Source organism: Orycteropus afer, unplaced genomic scaffold (assembly GCF_000298275.1).
Source record: "Orycteropus afer afer isolate SDZICR_OR568_19922 unplaced genomic scaffold, OryAfe1.0 scaffold00094, whole genome shotgun sequence".
Taxonomy (NCBI): Eukaryota; Metazoa; Chordata; class Mammalia; order Tubulidentata; family Orycteropodidae; genus Orycteropus; species Orycteropus afer.
This window is the reverse complement of record NW_006921681.1, coordinates 6,397,317-6,416,312: the sequence shown is the minus strand read 5'-3', so window position 1 is coordinate 6,416,312 and position 18,996 is coordinate 6,397,317. Positions and strand designations below refer to the sequence as shown.

At 38.5% G+C, this 18,996-nt stretch overlaps 1 protein-coding gene across 1 annotated transcript; it reads left to right on the top strand.

Moving 5' to 3' along the window:
* Nucleotides 1-4,351: 4,351 nt before the first annotated feature.
* On the top strand, nucleotides 4,352-18,810 carry LZIC (leucine zipper and CTNNBIP1 domain containing). Its single transcript, XM_007942605.2, has 7 exons — nucleotides 4,352-4,406; nucleotides 11,893-12,001; nucleotides 15,468-15,603; nucleotides 15,901-15,999; nucleotides 17,936-18,031; nucleotides 18,199-18,280; nucleotides 18,752-18,810. Exons 1-7 carry the CDS (start codon nucleotides 4,352-4,354, stop codon nucleotides 18,808-18,810), a joined length of 636 nt encoding a protein of 211 aa, XP_007940796.2.
* The last annotated feature ends 186 nt before the right edge of the window (nucleotides 18,811-18,996 follow it).

The following is an 18,996-nucleotide window of genomic DNA, read 5'->3' as shown; positions in this document are numbered from 1 at the left end:
TGACATGAGACAAAGTATATGTGAACTGCTGTATGAAAAGTGAATTTACTCTGTAAATCTTCACCCAAATCCTAATAAAAAAATATATATATGTTTTTCTCATACACATGAAAATTATACTTTATGTAATTCTAAAATATATTAAAACAACTCACTGCTGTTGAGTTGGATTGGACTCATAGCGACCCTTCCTTGGGTTTCTGAGGTGGTATCACCGTGGAAGTAGATTGCCCAACCTTCCTTCTGAGGAAAGGCTGGTGGGTTTGAACTACCAGCCTTCTGGTTAGCAGTTAAGTGCCTTAGGTCCATTTTTTAGCTCCCTCTTAATTGAGATAGCCACACATATCAGTACTCCCTTACAGAGTAACAGAAATTCACTGCTATGGGAAAGAACTTTTGTTGTATAAGTTTTTTGTGGGGGGATGCTTTATCTCAAGGATTCTTAACCTGGGATCTGGGGATATTTAACACCTATGGAATTATACACAAAATGCTGGGTATATGTATATATGAGTAGCTTTCTGGGGGATGTCAAACATTAAAAACTGCATTAACTCATTAAATTTACTGTAAGAAGGGGGAAAAAAAGATGTTTGACATCTACTACTTTCTGTTTAAAATTTTTTAATGGCAAAGTGTTGGTACTACTTTTTTCCAGATGCTAAACCCTAAAAGTAAAGGAAAAACCTCTAATTTCTTTCTTCACTATAGTATGCCTGTTTAATAAACATGTCTGCATGCAATATATAAGACCACAAACGTCAGGATAACTCCAAGCCTATTCTTGGAACCTTGGCAGAAGACTCCTTAATTCTTTTGTCAGTAAAGAAATAATTCAAGCTGAGAAAAGTGGATTTTTGAAAGGGGGAGAACCTGAACTTATCCTTGCTTTTATCTACTGTTTATCTTTCTTAAAATGGATAATAAGGAAAAAGAAAAAACAGTGTTTGAGTGTGGTAGAAGAATTATAAGTGAAATAAAAAAATTGTCACCTTATGTTGTTAAAAGTTAATACAACAATAAAGCTATCCAGAAGCCAATGTCTTCATTTAAAAAACCAACCAAACTCATTGCTGTGGAATTGGATCTGATTCATAGTGACCCCTCCTTAGGTTTCCAAGGTGGTAATCATGACGGAAGTAGATTGCTCCACCTTCCTTCCAAGGAGTGGCTGGTGGGTTTGAACCACTAGCCTTCTGGTTCGCAGTCAAATGCCTTAGGCACTACGCCACTAGATTACTTTGGTAATATTGGAGTGAAGAGATGGGAGAGGGTTGGGTGACAAAGCTGGTCATGGAGGGCTTCAGATGTCATATTAGGAAGTTTGGATTGTAACCCGTAGAGAATGGAGAGGTACTGGAGGGTTTCAGTAGGAAGTGATGTCCCTACTGCACTTCAGAAATAATTGCTCATTCATTCATTGTTTAGCAAAAATTTGGTCACTGGGAGTTCGATATTACTCAAATGCAGGCCACTCCACACATATTCACAGATCAAGAATTAAAGAGAATCACATTAACGTAACTGTCACTTACTTTTACAAAGAAAATTCTTTGAACCTCAAGCATTTTGTAAGGTATGCTATTGGAACCAACCCAACCATTGTGTCAACAGTCTTCTCTGAGATGAACTAAAAAAGTGGTTTCATATCCAAATTATAACTCTGAAAAACAATTTATGGTAGTAAGTAAGGAATTCTATGATCAGTTAAGTAACAGAAACAATTCATTTTGCTAGAGTTCAATGGCAATCTTAGCTGGAAGTATGTCCTGGCAGAGGCTGAAACTAACTTTAAAGACAACATTCCTGAAACAATTTTGCTGTAAATCCTGATGTCCTGTGTACTACTCACTGTCCAAGGAGACGGGCTAAGAACACCAGAAAAATTATTTACACCCAATTTCTGCGTAACTTTTTTTTTTTAATATTTTATTGGGTTTTTGGTGAAAGTGACATAGCAAGTTAGGTTCCCATTTGACAATTTCCACACAAATTGTTTAGTGACATTAGTTACATATATCACAATGTGTTCACATTCTCTTTAAGTGGGTTGTTTGCTCTCTTTCCAGGACTCTAGTTTTCCTGCCCCTTTACCTTTTCATCTTGCTTTTGGGAAACTGTTGACCTTTTGACATCATACTGATGGTTTTTAAGTAGGACAGTGATGTTATGGATAACATCCTTTATTTTGTGCGTCACTTTTCCATGTCACTAAATGTCAGGGGAGAGGCTCAGGTTCTAAGTTTAAACAGTGTCTTAGGGCAATCATTTCAGGGGTACCCTGTTTACTGTTCCAGTTTGTCTGGCTTTATATATACATACAGACATATATATATATATATATATATACACACACACACACACACACATACACACGTGTGTATATATACGTATCTATATATATACACATGTTTATGTGTATGTCTCTCTCTCTCTCTCTCTCTCTCTCTCTCTATATATATATGAAACGACTCGACGGCACCTAACAACAACAACTATATATATATATATATATATATATATATATGCCTCGGAAACCCAAGGAGGGGTCGCTATGAGTCGGGCCCGACTCGACAGCACATAACAACAAATATATATATATATAAGATTTTGAGTTCTGCTCCATGTTTTTTCCCAATTATCCTGGACTAACTATTGTAGTTTTGGGTAATTTTTAAAGTGCTGTCCAACAACTAGTTACTTCCTTAAGAGAATCACTTCTGGAAAACTGGATCTAGTTTTTCACAGATCTGGAAAGAGATTTAGGAGGAAAGAGAGAAGTGTTTCAGATTGCAGGATTCCTTCCTTGAACCAATCCTGAGGGATGAAAGCCTTAAAGAGCTTCCTTTTTTCCTTTTCACACATAGGAAAAGTTTTATTTCAAAAAGAAAGTTGACTGAGCTCCTACTGTGTGCCAGCAATATATCAGTGTTTCATTTTTATTCATAAGGAGTGCGGCTTGGAGGGAGGGTACAAAGATGCAGCTGTAGGGCACTTCCCTCTGGCTCCAAAGGAAGAAATGTTCCTACGGTCTTGCTTGGTCACCCTTCCGGGGTCAAATTCAGGTCCTCCACCCATAGAGACTGAAGACACACTGTTCACTCCTTAAAAGTTGGACTCTCCTTTGGGCTCACGCAGGTCCCTTTCTCTCCACAGTTGGTCAAAAAGCTTCCAAAAAGGGATTTTTGTTTGGACAAATCACCTGTTCCGAAGACTAGAACGAAGTTTACCGAGGTTTTCCGTTCCACAGCGATCAAAATAATTAAGAGGCCCTCGCCCAAACTTGAGTATGACCTTGCCTCGGAGACCCTCAAAGACCCTCTCCATTTCGGACTGCCCTATACCTACGACAAAAAGTGATCCTAGGCTGAGTCCCCAGGAACCTGCTTTCTCCAGGGTTCCGGGGATAAGATGCTTACCTTATCCTCATCGCCGACCGGCCCGAGTCCTCTAGGAGACCACCCGCGGACCGGACCCCAAACAGGGAAACACCGTTTGCCGCATCTTCATTGGTCGATGAGACCGGAAACGCATGCATCTGGCGGAAGTGCTTCTCCTGCTTGCATCCTCCCAACTCAGGCCTTCAGGTAGGCGGGGCCCCTGGCTCCAAACTCTGGGACCGAGAGGAGTGGGTTGGGAGGACAGAGGATCCCGGGGGCCTGATGAGGTTGTCCAGGAATTCTTTCGGGAGGACTGGAAAGAATTTTGTGACACGTGGATTATCGGCAAATGCTGGCGGGAATCCAGGCCTGCTCAGTCCCAACCGCCGCGGGACGGACGTGCGGGAACCTCAGGTTCCTTCGAGATTTGGGATTTGGGGGTCGTGGTTGGAGCTGCTAGTCCACATGGGCTTGGTCCAAATGGTGCTCTATTACAGCCCGGAAAAGTGTGTATTCTACCCTTGCCTTTTTCCCTTCTAGGTTTGACAACTTCCTTAAGGTGTCTCTGGGTGAGGAGTTTTCCTCACTAACACTCGCGGGCTTAATGAGAAAAACTTAAAATAACCTGTCAGAGGCACTATCGAAGGAGAAAACGGGATTTTTCATATTTTAAAAAGTAATTTTTGGGATTTCGGTGAGAGTTTGCACAGCAAGTTAGGTTCCCATTTGACAATTTCTACATATAATGTTCAGTGACATTAGTTACATTGACCCTCCACCCCAACCCCCATGCTGTCTTCTGGGAGGAGAAGAGGAGTGTGTTTCAATTTCAGGCAGCTGAAGTGGAAGTCATCTGGACTGCCTTAGACTAAGTTTGTTTGTAACAAATAAAACTACTTGTTAATGGTTTCGCTTCTATCAGCGAACTCCACCCCTATATGTGTTTGAACTTTGAGCCTCTTGTAGTCCTGATGAGCAACTTTGCTCTTCTCAAATGTATAACCCTTGAAGCTGCAAGAATTGAAGGTTTATGCAATTGATAGTAGTTAGCACTGTGCAGAATTAAGACCTCTGAGAAGCAGGTGAGCATGCAGGAGTGCCTTCCACTCCAGATTACAGTGTTTTAAGAGGTATCCTGCAGTTGAGGTAAAAGGTGCACCACCTTTATTGAATACTAGGTGGTGCTAGCGAGTTAATCATTCAGGGATAAATGTCAAGTACAGCACCAGGTTATGGCTTTTAAAGTGCCCTTAAACCCACCAGCCACTCCTCGGAAGGAAGGTTGGGCAATCCTACTTCCGTAGTGATACTGCCTCGGTAACCCAAGGAGGGGTCGCTATGAGTCGGGGCCGACTCCACGGCAAACAACAACACAAATATCTTCCATGAGGTTTATTCAGAATAGCTTTATCCCCTTAAAATACATTGAGCCTTTATATACTTCATCTAGTTATCAAATGCCTTATTCTATATGTTCAATTATCAAATTGCTGCTTTGTTGTTATGTGCCATCCAGTTGGACCCAACTCATAGCGACCCCTCCTTGGGTTTCCAAGGCAGTATCACTACAGAAGTAGATTGCCTCATCTTTCTTCTGAGGACTTACTGGTGGATTTGAACCACCAGTCCTCTGGTTAGCAGTCCAGTGCCTTAGGCACTATGCTACCAGAGCTCCCAATTATCAAATAGCTATTGCAATTATCAAATGCCAATAGAAAGGAGCTCTGGTGGTTTGTGTAGTGGGCAAGGCATTTGGCTGGTAATCAGAAGGTCAGCAGTTCAAACCCACCAGCTGCTCCACTGGAGAAAGATGAGGCAATCTACTTCCATAAAGATTTACAGCCTTGGAAACTCAGTGGGGGTTGCTGTGAGTTGGAATCAACTCGATGGCAGTGGGGCTTTTTTTGGGTTACTCTATATTATCAAATGGCTATTTTGTATCCTCCAGTCCCTAGAGAAGGACATCAAGATTGGTAAGATAGAGGGTCAGCAACGAAGTACATTGACACAGTGGCTGTGATGGACTCAAGCATAGCAACAGTTGTGAAGATAGTGTAGAAGCAGACAGTATTTGGTTCTGTTATACATAGGGTCACTATGGGTTGGCACCAACTTGATGGCACCTAACAACAACAACAAACAACAACCACATAAGGAGCTCTGATGGCGTTGTGCTTGAAGCATTCGGCTGCTAACCCAAAGGTCAGTTGTTTGAACCTACCAGCTGCTCCTCAGGAGAAAGATAAGGCAGTCTGCTTGCTTCTGTTAAGATTTACAGCCTTGGAAACCCTAAGGGTACTGCTATTCTGCCTAAAGGGCACTATGAGTTAGAATCTACTTGATGGCAGTGGATTTGGATTTTTTGGTTTTTAACAACAATACTGTATTAGGTACCAAGGAGGCTGAAAGAGGAATCAGATACTTTTTCTGCTCTCAAAAAGTTTAGTCTGGAGAAAGCAGACAGATAATATATGACAATGAAATCTGCATATAATTCAAGGCAGAAATAAGTGCTAAATAATGAAATGCAGAGGAAGAAACAATGCATTCTCATTGTTACTTACCAATCTCCCCAGCTTTGTGCTAGATGCTAGGACAGAAATAAAAGGCAAAATCCTATTCTTAAATAACTCACAACTTAATGGCTGGAGAGAATCAAGGTAGGTACTATAGAAAGGTGACACTTGAGCTAAACCTCAAAAAACAGATGACCTGGGCTTAATAGGTAGAAAAAATAAACAGGCTCAAAAGGGAAGGATTAAAATCCATGGCATGTTTCAAAATGGCAAGTAGCCAGTGTGGTTGGACTGTAGGAAATTAAGCCCGAAAAGACTTTTATTTTCATTTTGAGTTTGTCTGAAAATTTAACTGATGGCAAATAAAAATTGAAATGTGAATTTCCAGGAGAAACCCACTAAACTATTATATACAAAATGTAGCTATCATAAATTATATTTCTGTAGCTTATTTATATTTAAATGTCATAAAATGATTCTTGATGATGTAAGCCAATTTTAAAAGGTAGGGTAGTAAAATAAATTTTCACTTAATTATGTTCTATTTTGAATACAATGTAAGGAAGCTTTTTCATATCAAACAAAAAATCTCATATCGAATCATGAGTAATGATTTATCTGTAGGAAAATATAAAATGCTTTTTTATAAGTTATCCTAGGATTTTAGTTTTATGATTGTGTTATACCTAATATTAAGCAAGGTATGTTACCTGGAAGAAATGCAAATTTATTTTTTTTTAATGTAAACACTTAAGTTCTATAAATGTAAGGTAAATGGATATAATATCAACACTCCAAAATCAATAGCTTTTCTCTATCAGCAGTAAACTCCAAAAAACCTACTGCCATTAGTTGATTCTGACTCACAGCGAGCTCCGTTTGGTTTCCAAGGCTGTAAATCTTTATGGAAGTAGATTGCTTCATCTTCTTCCCTTGGAGGAGCTGATGGGTTTAAACCTCTGACCTGGTTAGCACCAAATGTGTTACCCACTACATCACTAGAGCTCTTTGTATCAGCAATAAAACCAAAAAACCAAACTCACTGCCTTCGAGTTGGATCTGACTCATAGCGACCTCTCCTTAGGGTTTCTGAGGCGGTATCACTATGGAAGTAGATTGCCCAACCTTCCTTCCAAGGAGTGGCTGGTGGATTTGAACCTCCAGCCTTCTGGTTAGCAGACAGATGCCTTAGGCACTATGCCACCAGAGCGCCACCCGTATCAGCAAAAATGAGGTAAAAATTGTAATAACAAAAAACATTCTCAATTTTAACAAAAAAATACCAAATCTCTAGGAATAGCCAGTATTCAAAGTCTATGTTAATAAAACCATGCTTTTTTAAAAACTGAAGAACATCAATGAAAACACAGATTAAATGGAAAGATAGAGTCCTTGATACCAAAACCCAAACCCACTGCCACTGAGGCAATCCCAACTCACAGTGACCCTAAAGAACAGAATAGAACTGCCCAGGAGGTTTCTAAAACTGTAAACTTGACCAAAGCAAACTGCCTTATAATTCTCCCTTGAAGCAGCTGGTGGGTTCAGACTGTGGACCTGTTGGTTAACAGTCGAGCGTATAACCACTGCATCACCAGGGCTCCTTATTCCTCAATAGGAAAATTCAAATTGCAAAGATACAGATTTTCTCTATATTAGTCTCTAAATTCACAGAATCCCTGTCAAAATTTCAACTGGATTTTTAATAGACCTTGAGAAGCTAGTTCTCAAATTTATCTAGAAGAAAAAATACACAAGAATAGCCAAGAATTTGAAAAAAGAGCAGTAATGAAAAAGTCCTATCGATGTTTATAATAGCATTATCCCCAATACCCAGAAGGTGAAAACAACTCAAGTGTCCATCAACAGATGAATGTGTAAACAAAATGTGATGTATACATAAAGTGGTATATTATGCAGCCATAAAAAGAAATGACATTCTGATACATGCTACAAAAGAACCTTGAAGATATGCTAAGCGACATAAGCCAGATAAAAAAGGACAAATATTATTCCACTTATATAAGGTACCTGGAATAGGCAAAGGAGCTCTGGTGTGGCAATGGTTAAGGTATTTGGCTGCTAACCAAAAGGTAAGTGGTTCAAACCCACCAGCTGCTCTGTGGAAGAAAGATAAGGCAATCTGTTTCCATAAAGATTTGCAGCCTTGGAAACCCTATAGGGGTTGCTATGAGTCTGGATCGACTCCATGGCAGTGAGTGAGAATATGCAGGTTCATAAACTCAGAGAGTAGAATAGAGGTTACCAGGGGAGGAGGCAACAGGGAGTTATTTAGTGTGTATAGAGTTTCTGCTTTGGATGATTACAATCTGGACACATAGTAGTGATGGTTATACAACATTGTGAATATACTTAATGTCACTGAGTTGTATGGTTAAAATGGTAAATTTTAATGTTTTCTATATTTTAACTCTACAAAAATGAGGGAAAAAAAACTTATCAGTTCTCAAAATACAGTAGCCTACATAGTGCCTAAAGCGTTTGACAGCTAACCAGAAGGCTGGCAGTTCAGACCCACCAACTACTCTTTGGAAGGAAGGTTGGGCAATCTACATCCGTAGTGATACCGTCTCAGAAACCCAAAGGGGTCGCTATGAGTCGGATCTGACTCAACAGCAGTGAGTGTGGTTTTTTTTTTTTTAAGTAGCTAAATTATAACGACTCAGAAGGAAGATGGGCAATCTACTTCCGTAGTGATTCTGCCTTGGAAACCCAAGGAGGGGTCGCTATGGGTCGGGTCCAACTTGACGGCACATAACAACAACAACAGCATATGGAGGAAATGACAAGATAAAAGAGCTAAAGATTTCAAAGAGCAGCTTGAGAAGACAGAATCAATTATTACAATGAAATGTGCAAAGGCCTAGAATTAGAAAACCAAAAGGGAAGAACACCTTTAGCATTTCTCAAGCTGAAAGAACTGAAGAAAAAAATCAAGCTTCAAGTTGCAATATTGAAAGATTGTATGGGCAAAATACTGAATGATGAGGGAAACATCAAAAGAAGATGGAAGGAATACACAGAGTCACTGTACCAAAAAGAATTGGTTGATGTTTATCAGTTTTAGGAGGTGGCATGTGATCAATGAACAATGGTATTGAAGGAAGAAGTTAAAGCTGCACTGAAGGAATTGGTGAAGACCAAAGCTCTAGGAATTGACAGAATACCCATTGAGATGCCACACTGGAGGCACTCACTAGTCTATGCCAAGAAATTTGGAAGACAGCTACTTAGCCAGATGACTGGAAGAGATCCATATTTATACCCATTCCAAAGAAAGGTGATCCCACAGAATGTGGAAATTACTGAACAATATCATTAATATCGGGAGCTCTGGTAGCATAGTGCATAACGCAGTTGACTGCTAACCAGAAGGCTGGCAGTTGAAACCCACCAGCCACTCCTCAGAAGGAAGGTTGGGCAATCTATTTCCGTGGTGATACTGCCTTGGAAACCCAAGGAAGGGATGCTATGAGTCAGGTCTGACTCAATGACACATAACAACAACAACATCATCAATGTCACATGCAAGTAAAATCTTGCTGAAGATAATTAAAAAAATGGTAGCAATATATTGACAGGGAACTTCCAGAAATGCAAGCTGGATTCAGAAGAGGATGTGGAACGAAGGATATCATTGCTAATGTCAGATGGATCCTTGGCTGGAATCAAAGAATACCAGAAAGATGTTTATTTACTGTGCAAAATAATTTGATTGTGTGGATCATAACAAATTATGGATAACATTGAGAAGAATGGGAATTCCAGAACACTTGTTTGGGCTCATCAGGAACCTGTACATAGAACAGGAGGCTGTTGTCCTAACACAGCAAGGGGGTTTAAAATCAAGAAGGGAGTGGGTCAGGGTTGTATCCTTTCACCATATTTATCGATCTGTATGCTGAGCAAAGAATCCAAGAAGCTGGACTATATGAAGAAGAACATGGCATCAGGATTGGAGAAAGAATCATTAACAACCTGCGATACACAGATGACACAACTTTGCTTGCTGAAAGTGAGGATGACTTGAAGCACTTACTGATGAAGATTAAAGACTTCAGTCTGTAGTATGGATTACATCTCAACATAAAGAAAACAAAAATCCTCACAACTGGTCCGATAAGCAACACCACCATAAATGGAGAAAAGATTTAAGTTGTTAAAAGTTTCATATTACTTGGTTCCACAATCAACACCAGTGGAAGCAGCAGTCAAGACATCAGATGACGTATTGCACTGGGTAAATCTGCTGCAAAAGACCTCTTCAAAGTGCTGAAGAGCAAAGATGTCTCCTTGAAGACTAAGGTGTACCTAACTCAAGCCATGGTATTTTTCAGTTGCCTCATATGCATGTGAGAGCTTGACAGTTAATAAGGAAGACTGAAGAAGAGTTGATGCTTTTGGGTTGTGGTGTTGGTGAAGAATATTGAAAGTACCATGGACTGCCAAAAGAGCTAACAAACCTGTCCTGGAAGAAATGCAGCTGGAATGCTCCTTGGAAGCAAGAATGGCCAGACTTTGTCTCACCTTTTCATCATGTTGTCAAGAGGGACCATTCTCTGGAGAAGGATATCATCCTTGGTAAAGTGGAGGGTCAATGAAAAAGGGGAAGGCCCTCAATGAGATGGATTGACATAGTGGCTGCAACGATGGGCTCAAGTATAGCAAGGATTTTGAAGTTGGCACAGGACTGGGCAGTGTTTCATTCTGTTGTACACAGGGTCCCTGTGAGTCAGAGTTAACTCAACAGCATCTAACAACAACAACAACAAAGTAATAATTAAAATAGTGAGGTAATGGCTTTTGTTGTTGTTATGTGCCATCGAGTCGGCCCCAACTCATAGCGACCCCTCCTTGGGTTTCCGAGGCAGTATCACTACAGAAGTAGGATTGCCCAACATTCCTTCCGAGGAGTGGCTTAGGGCCAGAAAATGATCAATGACACAGACTTGAGTCTGGGAATTTGATAATAAAGGTGGTGTGTTAGATCAGTGAATAAAGGATGGGCTATTTAGTACATGGTGTTAGGATAAATGAGTATACATTTGAAAGAAAATAATAGTTAGACCCCCTTCATAGCATAAACAACAACAACAAAAGTTGCAGATAGCTTAAATAGCTAAATATAAAAAGAAAATTTATAGATATATTAGAATATAAAGAAGTAAATTTTTATAAATCTTAGGATGCTTAGTGCCTGCCTTCATGGGACACAAAACTCAGAAAACTTAAAAGGAGGAGAAAGATAGGCTGTTAAAAAAAAATAGTCATTTTTCTGTGACAACACCATATATTTAAAGTCAGGAAACTAGATAATATTTACAACATAATTACAAAGGTTTCATATCCACGTTATGTAAATAAATGAGAAAAAGTCCAGTAGAAAAATGGGTACGTTTCCAAAAAAGCACAAATCAAAAGATACTTATTCACACAAGTCATTAGGTAAGTACATATAAGAATAACCAGGTAACCACAGGTGTTCTCTGTCTGGAGTGTTCTGTTTCTTGATCTGGGGGCTGCTTGCTGAGGTGTGTTCAATTTGTGAAAATTGATTTGTATGTTTATAAGCACTCTTCTATATGAATGTTGTACTTTAATAAAAGTTTTTTTAAAAAAACTAGTATTTATTAAAAATTTAAAAGAATGCTATAATAAATCTTTTTATAAAGCAGTATCACACCCCATCTATTTCTTTACAAATCCACATTTTCATCTGTCTTATTTGTTTAAAGTAAAGTAGACCAACAGTGAAACCTTCTAATTAATTTGTCAATCACTTAGAATTATTGTGGGGAATTTCTGTGGAGTGTTACTATATAGGTTGAAATTTATATCTAAATTGAGATTTTCTTTACCTGATTATCTTTCTCACACCTGAAGCTCAAACAGTGTAACCTCTTTTAAATTGCACTAGTATATTGAATTACTTCAAATAACCAAGTACTGTAAATGGATTTCCTTGTTCTATATAGAGATAAAAATGGCTTCCAGAGGAAAGACAGAGACAAGCAAATTAAAACAGAACTTAGAAGAACAGTTGGATAGACTTATGCAGCAATTACAAGATCTAGAGGAATGCAGGTAATTGTATAATTGTGTATTATTATGCTGTAAACTGGCTTTTTTTCTGTCATAAGATTAATTACAAATCTTTGGTACAGGCCCTCATGTGATTTTGGTCTTCTCTGTGATGGTCTTCACAATGCTTTGTCTGTTGGTAAAAGAAACTCTACACAGGCTTTGGATATCAGAGTCTTTCAATTAATTACTAACAACATATGAACTTGGGAAAAATACTTAACCTCATTAAGTTTCCATTTCCTTACGTGCAAAGTGGAAATATTAATTTCTACCTTGTCTTTAATATTTGAAGCAGCCCTGCCTGCTAGCAACTGAGAAGATACTACTTGAACTTCTGTATATGTTTTTTACTTTAATTGTTCAAAGGACCAAGACTATTCACTGAAGCTTTTAGCAACCTTGCAAGGCCCAAATTAGATGCTCAATAAATGGTTGCTCTTATTATTTGCAGTAAATGTTAAATAAATGGCTCGTTAGAAAAAAAATTGTCCTCCTATTCAGGTGACAATTAACGTAAGTACTGCTTTTTTGCTGTTATATTTCAAGATACACCAAGCACTACCATTAACAATTATAATAACAACAGCTATTTATTGTGTACCTATTATATGGTAAAGCAAATAGAAGAAATGACAAGATAAAAGAGCTGAAGATTTCAAAGAGCAGCTCGAGAAGACAAAGTTAATTATTATATTGAAATGTGCAAAGACCTGGAGTTAGAAAACCAAAAGGGAAGAGCACGCTTGGCATTTCTCAACCTGAAAGAACTGAAGAAAACTTTAAGCCTTGAGTTGCAATATTGAAAGATTCTATGGGCAAAATATTGAATGATGCAAGAAACATCAAAAGAAGATGGAAGGAATACACAGTCACTGTACCAAAAAGAATTGGTTGATGTTCATCCATTTCAGGAGGTAGCATGTGATCAAGAACCAATGATATTGAAGGAAGAAGTCAAAGCTGCACTAAAGGAATTGGCGAAAAACAAGGCTTCAGGGATTGACAAAATACCCATTGAGATGTTTCAACAAACGGATGCCACACTGGAGGCGCTCATTCATGTGTGCCAAGAAATTTGGAAGACAGCTACCTGGCCAACTGACTGGAAGAGATCCATATTTATACCCATTCCAAAGAAAGGTGATCCCACAGAATGTGGAAATTATCGAATAATATCATTAATATCACACAAAAGTAAAATCTTGCTGAAGATAATTTAAAAATGGTAGCAGCATTATATTGACAGGGAACTTCCAGAAATGCAAACTGGATTCAGAAGAAGATATGGAATGAGGCATATCATTGCTAATGTCAGATGGATCTTGGCTGAAAGCAAAGAATACCAGAAAAGTGTCTACTTGTGTTTTATTGACTATGCAAAAGCATTCAATTGTGAGGATCATAACAAATTGTGGATAACATTGAGAAGAATGTGAATTCCAGAACATTTGATTGTACTCATCAGGAACCTATACATAGACCAGGAGGCTGTTGTTCGAACACAACAAGGGGATACTGCATGGTTTAAAATCAGGAAGGGAGTGTGTCAGGGTTGTATCCTTTCACCATACTTAATCAATCTGTACGCTGAACACATAATCCAAGAAGCTGGACTATATGAAGAAGAACGTGGCATCAGGATTGGAGGAAGACTCATTAACAGCCTGTGATATGCAGACAACACAACTTTGCTTGCTGAAAGGATGACTTGAAGCACTTCCTGATGAAGATTAAAGACTTCAGTCTGCAGAATGGATTACATCTCAACATTAAGAGAATGAAAATCCTCATAACTGGACCAATAAGCAACATCACAATAAATGGAGAGAAGATTGAAGTTGTTAAAGATTTCATATTACTTAGTTCCACAATCAACACTAATGGAAGCAGCAGTCAAGACATCATCACATGACGTATTGCACTGGGCAAATCTACTGCAAAAGACCTCTTCAAAGTGCTGAAGAGCAAAGATGCCTCCTTGAGGACTAAAGGGCACCTGCACCAAACCATGGTATTTTCAATTGCCTCATATGCATGTGAAAGCTGGACAGTGAACAAGGAAGACCTAAGAAGAGTTGATGCTTTTGAGTTGTGGTGTTGGCGAAGAATACTGAAAGTACCACAGACTGCCAAAAGAACTAACAAATCTGTACTGGAAGAAGTGCAACTGGAATGTTCCTTGGAAGCGAGAATGGCCAGAGTTTGTCTCACCTACTTTGGTTATGTTGTCAGAAGGGACCATTCCCTGGAGAAAGGCATCATGCTTGGTAAGGTGGAGGGTTAGCGAAGAAAGAGATGTCCCTCAACAAGATGGATTGATACAGTGGTTGCAATGATGGGCTCAGGTATCACAAGGATTGTGAGGCTGGCACAGTGTTTTGTGTTTCAAGCAGTGTTTCGTTCTGTACATAAGAGTTGCTATGAGTCAGAGCCAACTTGATGGAACCTAACAACATTCTATGCCAAACACTCTCATTATCTCATTTAATGCTATTAGGTAGAGATTATCATTCTCCACTTGGGGTGAAGGGATGGGCCCTGGTATTTCAGTGGTAGAATTCTTGCCTTCTATGCCAGAAACCTGGGTTTGACTTCCGGCCAATGCAGCCACTGTCTGCCAGTAGAGGCCTATGATGAACAGGTTTCAGCGGAGCTACCAGACTAAGAGGGAGCTCTGGTGGCATAAGAAGGAAGGCCTAGTGATCTGCTTCCAAACAATCAGCCAGTAAAAACCCTGTGGATCACAGCAGTCTGCTCCTGTTGTACCCGTGTCTGGGGCCAACCCAACAGAAGCTAACGTCAACATTATTTGCACCTTATAGAAAGAGAGACTGAGGTTTGCCCGTTAATACCATTGATTCATAGACCACTTAAGGAAGTTGTTAACTGTGCTTCATTTTGGTAAAATAAAGTATTTAAAACTTTTTGTTATAATATGGGTGAAAATTTACAGGGAAAATTGGTTTTCCATTTAATAGTTCATACACATTTTATTTCATGACGTTGATCGCAATCCCCACAATGTAGCATCACTCTTCCCATTTCCTCCCTGTGTTTACCATTTCCATTTGTCCCTCTTTCCTGTCCATTCCTATCTTCTGAGCTTTATCCCTGAGCAAATTCTGCCCTTTTGATCTCCTATGGTTGGTTGTTCTAAGGAGTGCATACCTCCCTGGTGTTACTGTTCACCTTACAGGCCTATCTGTTGTTTGGCTGAAAATTTTATTATCAAAGTGTTTTATTATGAAAATGACCACGTTGCAGGAAAACATTCATATTAAACATTCATATTACCACTGTTTCAACACATCCATCATTAGCATTTTGATAGTTCCTTCTAGACTTTTTTCCCCAGGATATTTTTTGGAAGTATATGTATCTGTAATTTTTGCATATAATACTAAGATTGCTTTTTCACTTGAAACTCTGTGTTTCTTTTAATATTATAATATTCAATGTGCTCTAGAGAAGAACTTGATACAGAGGAATATGAAGAAACCAAAAAGGAAACACTGGAGCAGCTAAGCGAATTCAATGATTCACTGAAGAAAATTATGTCTGGAAATATGACTTTGGTAGATGAACTAAGTGGAATGCAACTGGTAAGCATACTTTATTTCCACTGATGACAGATAATGGTTTATTATTTTCTTTTTAGTAAGTATAGTTAAGATAGGAAATGTACCCTATTTTTTGGTATAACTTCTAGATCAGTGTCTACTTAGGCATAAAAAAATATTGTATGCCTGACAGTATGCATCCCGATCTTCATTTAGTTACTTGGCTTTCATGACATGCACAGAAATAGCAGATAGGAACTAAAATTAGAACTAGTATTGTAATATAAAATGCAGTTCATTGGGATATTCTACTTAGTTTTTGCTTTCCTGTGTTTCTAGGCCATTCAGGCAGCTATCAGCCAGGCCTTTAAAACTCCAGAAGTCATCAGGTTGTTTGCAAAGAAACAACCAGGTCAGCTTCGGACAAGGTTAGCAGAGGTAAAGTTTTCTTCAAATTGATCTTTGTTTCTTTTCCCAGCCTAAGAGCTTGTTCAATATGATACTCTAAAGTTCAAAAATTGATCAGTTGAACTTAGAACAGCCACCTATAATTATCTGACAAAATTAGTCCTTTGAGCATTTATAGTTGAATATATAAGTTAAAGCAGCACATGGCAATTTAAATCTCCATGGTCAAGTTCTACTTGGACTCCACCTTTAAGATTTTCCCTTTACTTCTGGAGCCCCAAGTTTAGAATTCATTAGCAGCGTTTGGAATTCATTAGCAGCATTGCTCTATGTTTATGTAGTAGCATCTCTCATCTAAGAATCGCTAAGATCTTTGCACAAGTCTGTTTATAGACTTGAAGAATCTCTGGTGGTACAGTGGTTAAAGCAGTCAGCTACTAGCTAAAAGGTCAGTGGTTCAAACCTACTAGCCACTCCATAGAAGAAAGATAAAGCAGTCTGCTTCTGTAAAGATTTATGGCTTTCAAAACCCTATGGGGCAGTTCTACTCTGTCCTATAGGTTCACTATCAGTCAAAATTGACTAGATGGCAGTGGATTTTGGTGTTGGGTTTATAGGTTTGAATATAACTGAGGCATGAACAAGTTACTTGCAACCAAGAGTAATTCAGTAGCAGAGAAGTTGAGAGCATGGACTTGGGTCAGGCTGACCAGATTTGAATCCCTGCTCCACTACTAAAATGTGTGACCTTGTGCATGTTACTCGAGCTCTTTGTGCTTCAGCTTCTCCAACTGTAAAATGGTGATAGTGATAGTCTCTACCTCTTATGGTCATGAGAATTAATGCGTAAAGCACTTAGAAGGAGCCCTGGTAGTGCAATGGTTAAGCACTTGGCTGCTAACTTAAAGGTTGGCAGTTCAAACCCACCAGCTGCTCCATGGGTAAAAGATGTGGCATTCTGCTTCTGTAAAGATTACAACCTTGGAAACCCTATAAGGTAGTTCTACTCTATCCTTTAGGAGCTATGAGTTGGAATCAACTTGACCTTAACAGTAACAGGCAAAGCATTTAGAATAGTAACAATGCACAGTACACACTATCAGTGTTTCTGGTGGTGGGGATGATGTTCCACTTAAGTTCCAGAAGATCTAATACCAGTTGTCCCATTCAAGCCACAGATCATACTTCAGTTTAATGAAATGAGTTATTAGAGGATAATGCCTCTATAAAGGAAGCTATGAACCTACTAACTCTTCAGTAGAGTTTATAACTAAAATACAGGTAATAACAGACTTGTGACGGGATTCTATTCCCACAACTCTGTTGTAAGTCAGTTGACATAAATGGAATACCTTAGACTTTTCTTTAGTTTTCATTATTATTGCCTTTTATCATCAGTATCTTTATAAATCTGATCTTTATTTGTCTTTGGGGATTGGAAACATTGTTTATACTTACAGATGTATTTTAATACATAGATACATAAAAAAATATACTCATCCTTGAAAAAAATGGACAACATTGGCATATTGTCAGTTATGGTAATAATGCCACTTGTGGAAGGTTCTAGATCATATGGATTATCCCTGGAAATGAAGAGGGCATTTCTAGTCATAAAATTAGTGACAGTTGTCTGTATGGTCCTTTCACACATTACAGCGTTGTATTAGTGCATATTACAGATGATAAGATATAACACCACCCCCCCAAAAAAAAAACAGAGAGGTTTGTTATAACTTAAATACTTTGTAAGTCAGGGGACTACGTTTAATGATTATGACTAGCATTAATGTTTAGTAGAACTATGTAAAATCATTTCTATCATGTTTGCCTTGAATTATTTCTATAGTTCTTCATAATATTAATCACCTAGAGGACTTTTTTTTTAAGAACTAGGTCTGAAAAGCTTTCTGCAGAGAATATTTTTCTCAATTAAATACTGTGTGCTTTCATTCATCCACTGTAGATGGATAGAGATCTGATGGTAGGAAAGCTGGAAAGAGACCTGTACACTCAGCAGAAGGTGGAAATACTGACAGCGCTTAGGAAACTTGGAGAGAAGGTACCAGTATTTTATTTAACAAATTAGGTACAAAGACAGATTGTGAAGTATTTGGTACAGAACTTTTTCATCTACGATCTAGTTTGTAGTCCTAACATATTCTTAACTGTGGTTCTTAGAAGCACTTGTAACATTTAAATGCACTGAACTTGTTTTGTTTTGTTTAGCTGACTGCAGATGACGAGGCCTTCTTGTCAGCAAATGCAGGTGCTATACTCAGCCAGTTTGAGAAAGTCTCTACAGACCTTGGTGAGTGCCTTCATAGTCTTGAAATCCGGACATGTACTGCTCCAGACCGAAGGGCAAGCGCGTGGTTAAGATAAATGACCTTTTCTTGAGTTTAGTAGTAAAAGAGAGAGTAATTTTTTTTTTTTAAATCCATTTTATTGGTTTTATTTCCCAATACTTTTGTGTCCTAAATAATTAAATTTCACGTAGCCTGTTTTCTAAATGTAACTAAAAATAAACAAAAATTTTACATATTGCTAACTTAAGCTGGAGTAAGAACTTATAACCAGTCACTTTATGTGTGTATCAGGGTTGTTTGTGCAGAAGGAAAGAAATTGTGATGGCAGTGGAGGGTTAGAGGTTACTGCACTGATAATGGAGGCTGATTCGATTATCTGTCTCAATATCTGTGTGAAAGATTTTTCTCTCTTTATCTGCAGCTGTAAATACATTCAAAATAATTTCTTTGTTGATTTGTGTCTTTCTCCTTAGGGTCTGGAGACAAAATCCTTGCTTTGGCAAGTTTTGAGGTTGAAAAAACAAAAAAATGACGTGGTATGGAATCTTGGGACATTGATCATATTCTTATAAATGACGTGTTTCTTCTGGAGATTTTAAGTCTTTGCAAAGAAATCAAGAGATTCTTGAACTGCGTTAGTAATTTAAGAAAAGGTGATATAAAAATGTACCAGTGGCTTCTGTTGATGCCCTTCATCGTTGTGCTTTGGTAGGGCTAC

Excerpts from the sequence above, each read along its gene's own strand:
- LZIC (XM_007942605.2), top strand. The coding sequence starts at position 4,352 with ATGAGCAACTTTGCTCTTCTCAAATGTATAACCCTTGAAGCTGCAAGA. Across the intron at positions 4,407-11,892 it reads TGAAGCTGCAAGAATTGAAG|AGATAAAAATGGCTTCCAGA; the intron begins GTTTATGCAATT and ends TGTTCTATATAG. Across the intron at positions 16,000-17,935 it reads TTCGGACAAGGTTAGCAGAG|ATGGATAGAGATCTGATGGT; the intron begins GTAAAGTTTTCT and ends CATCCACTGTAG.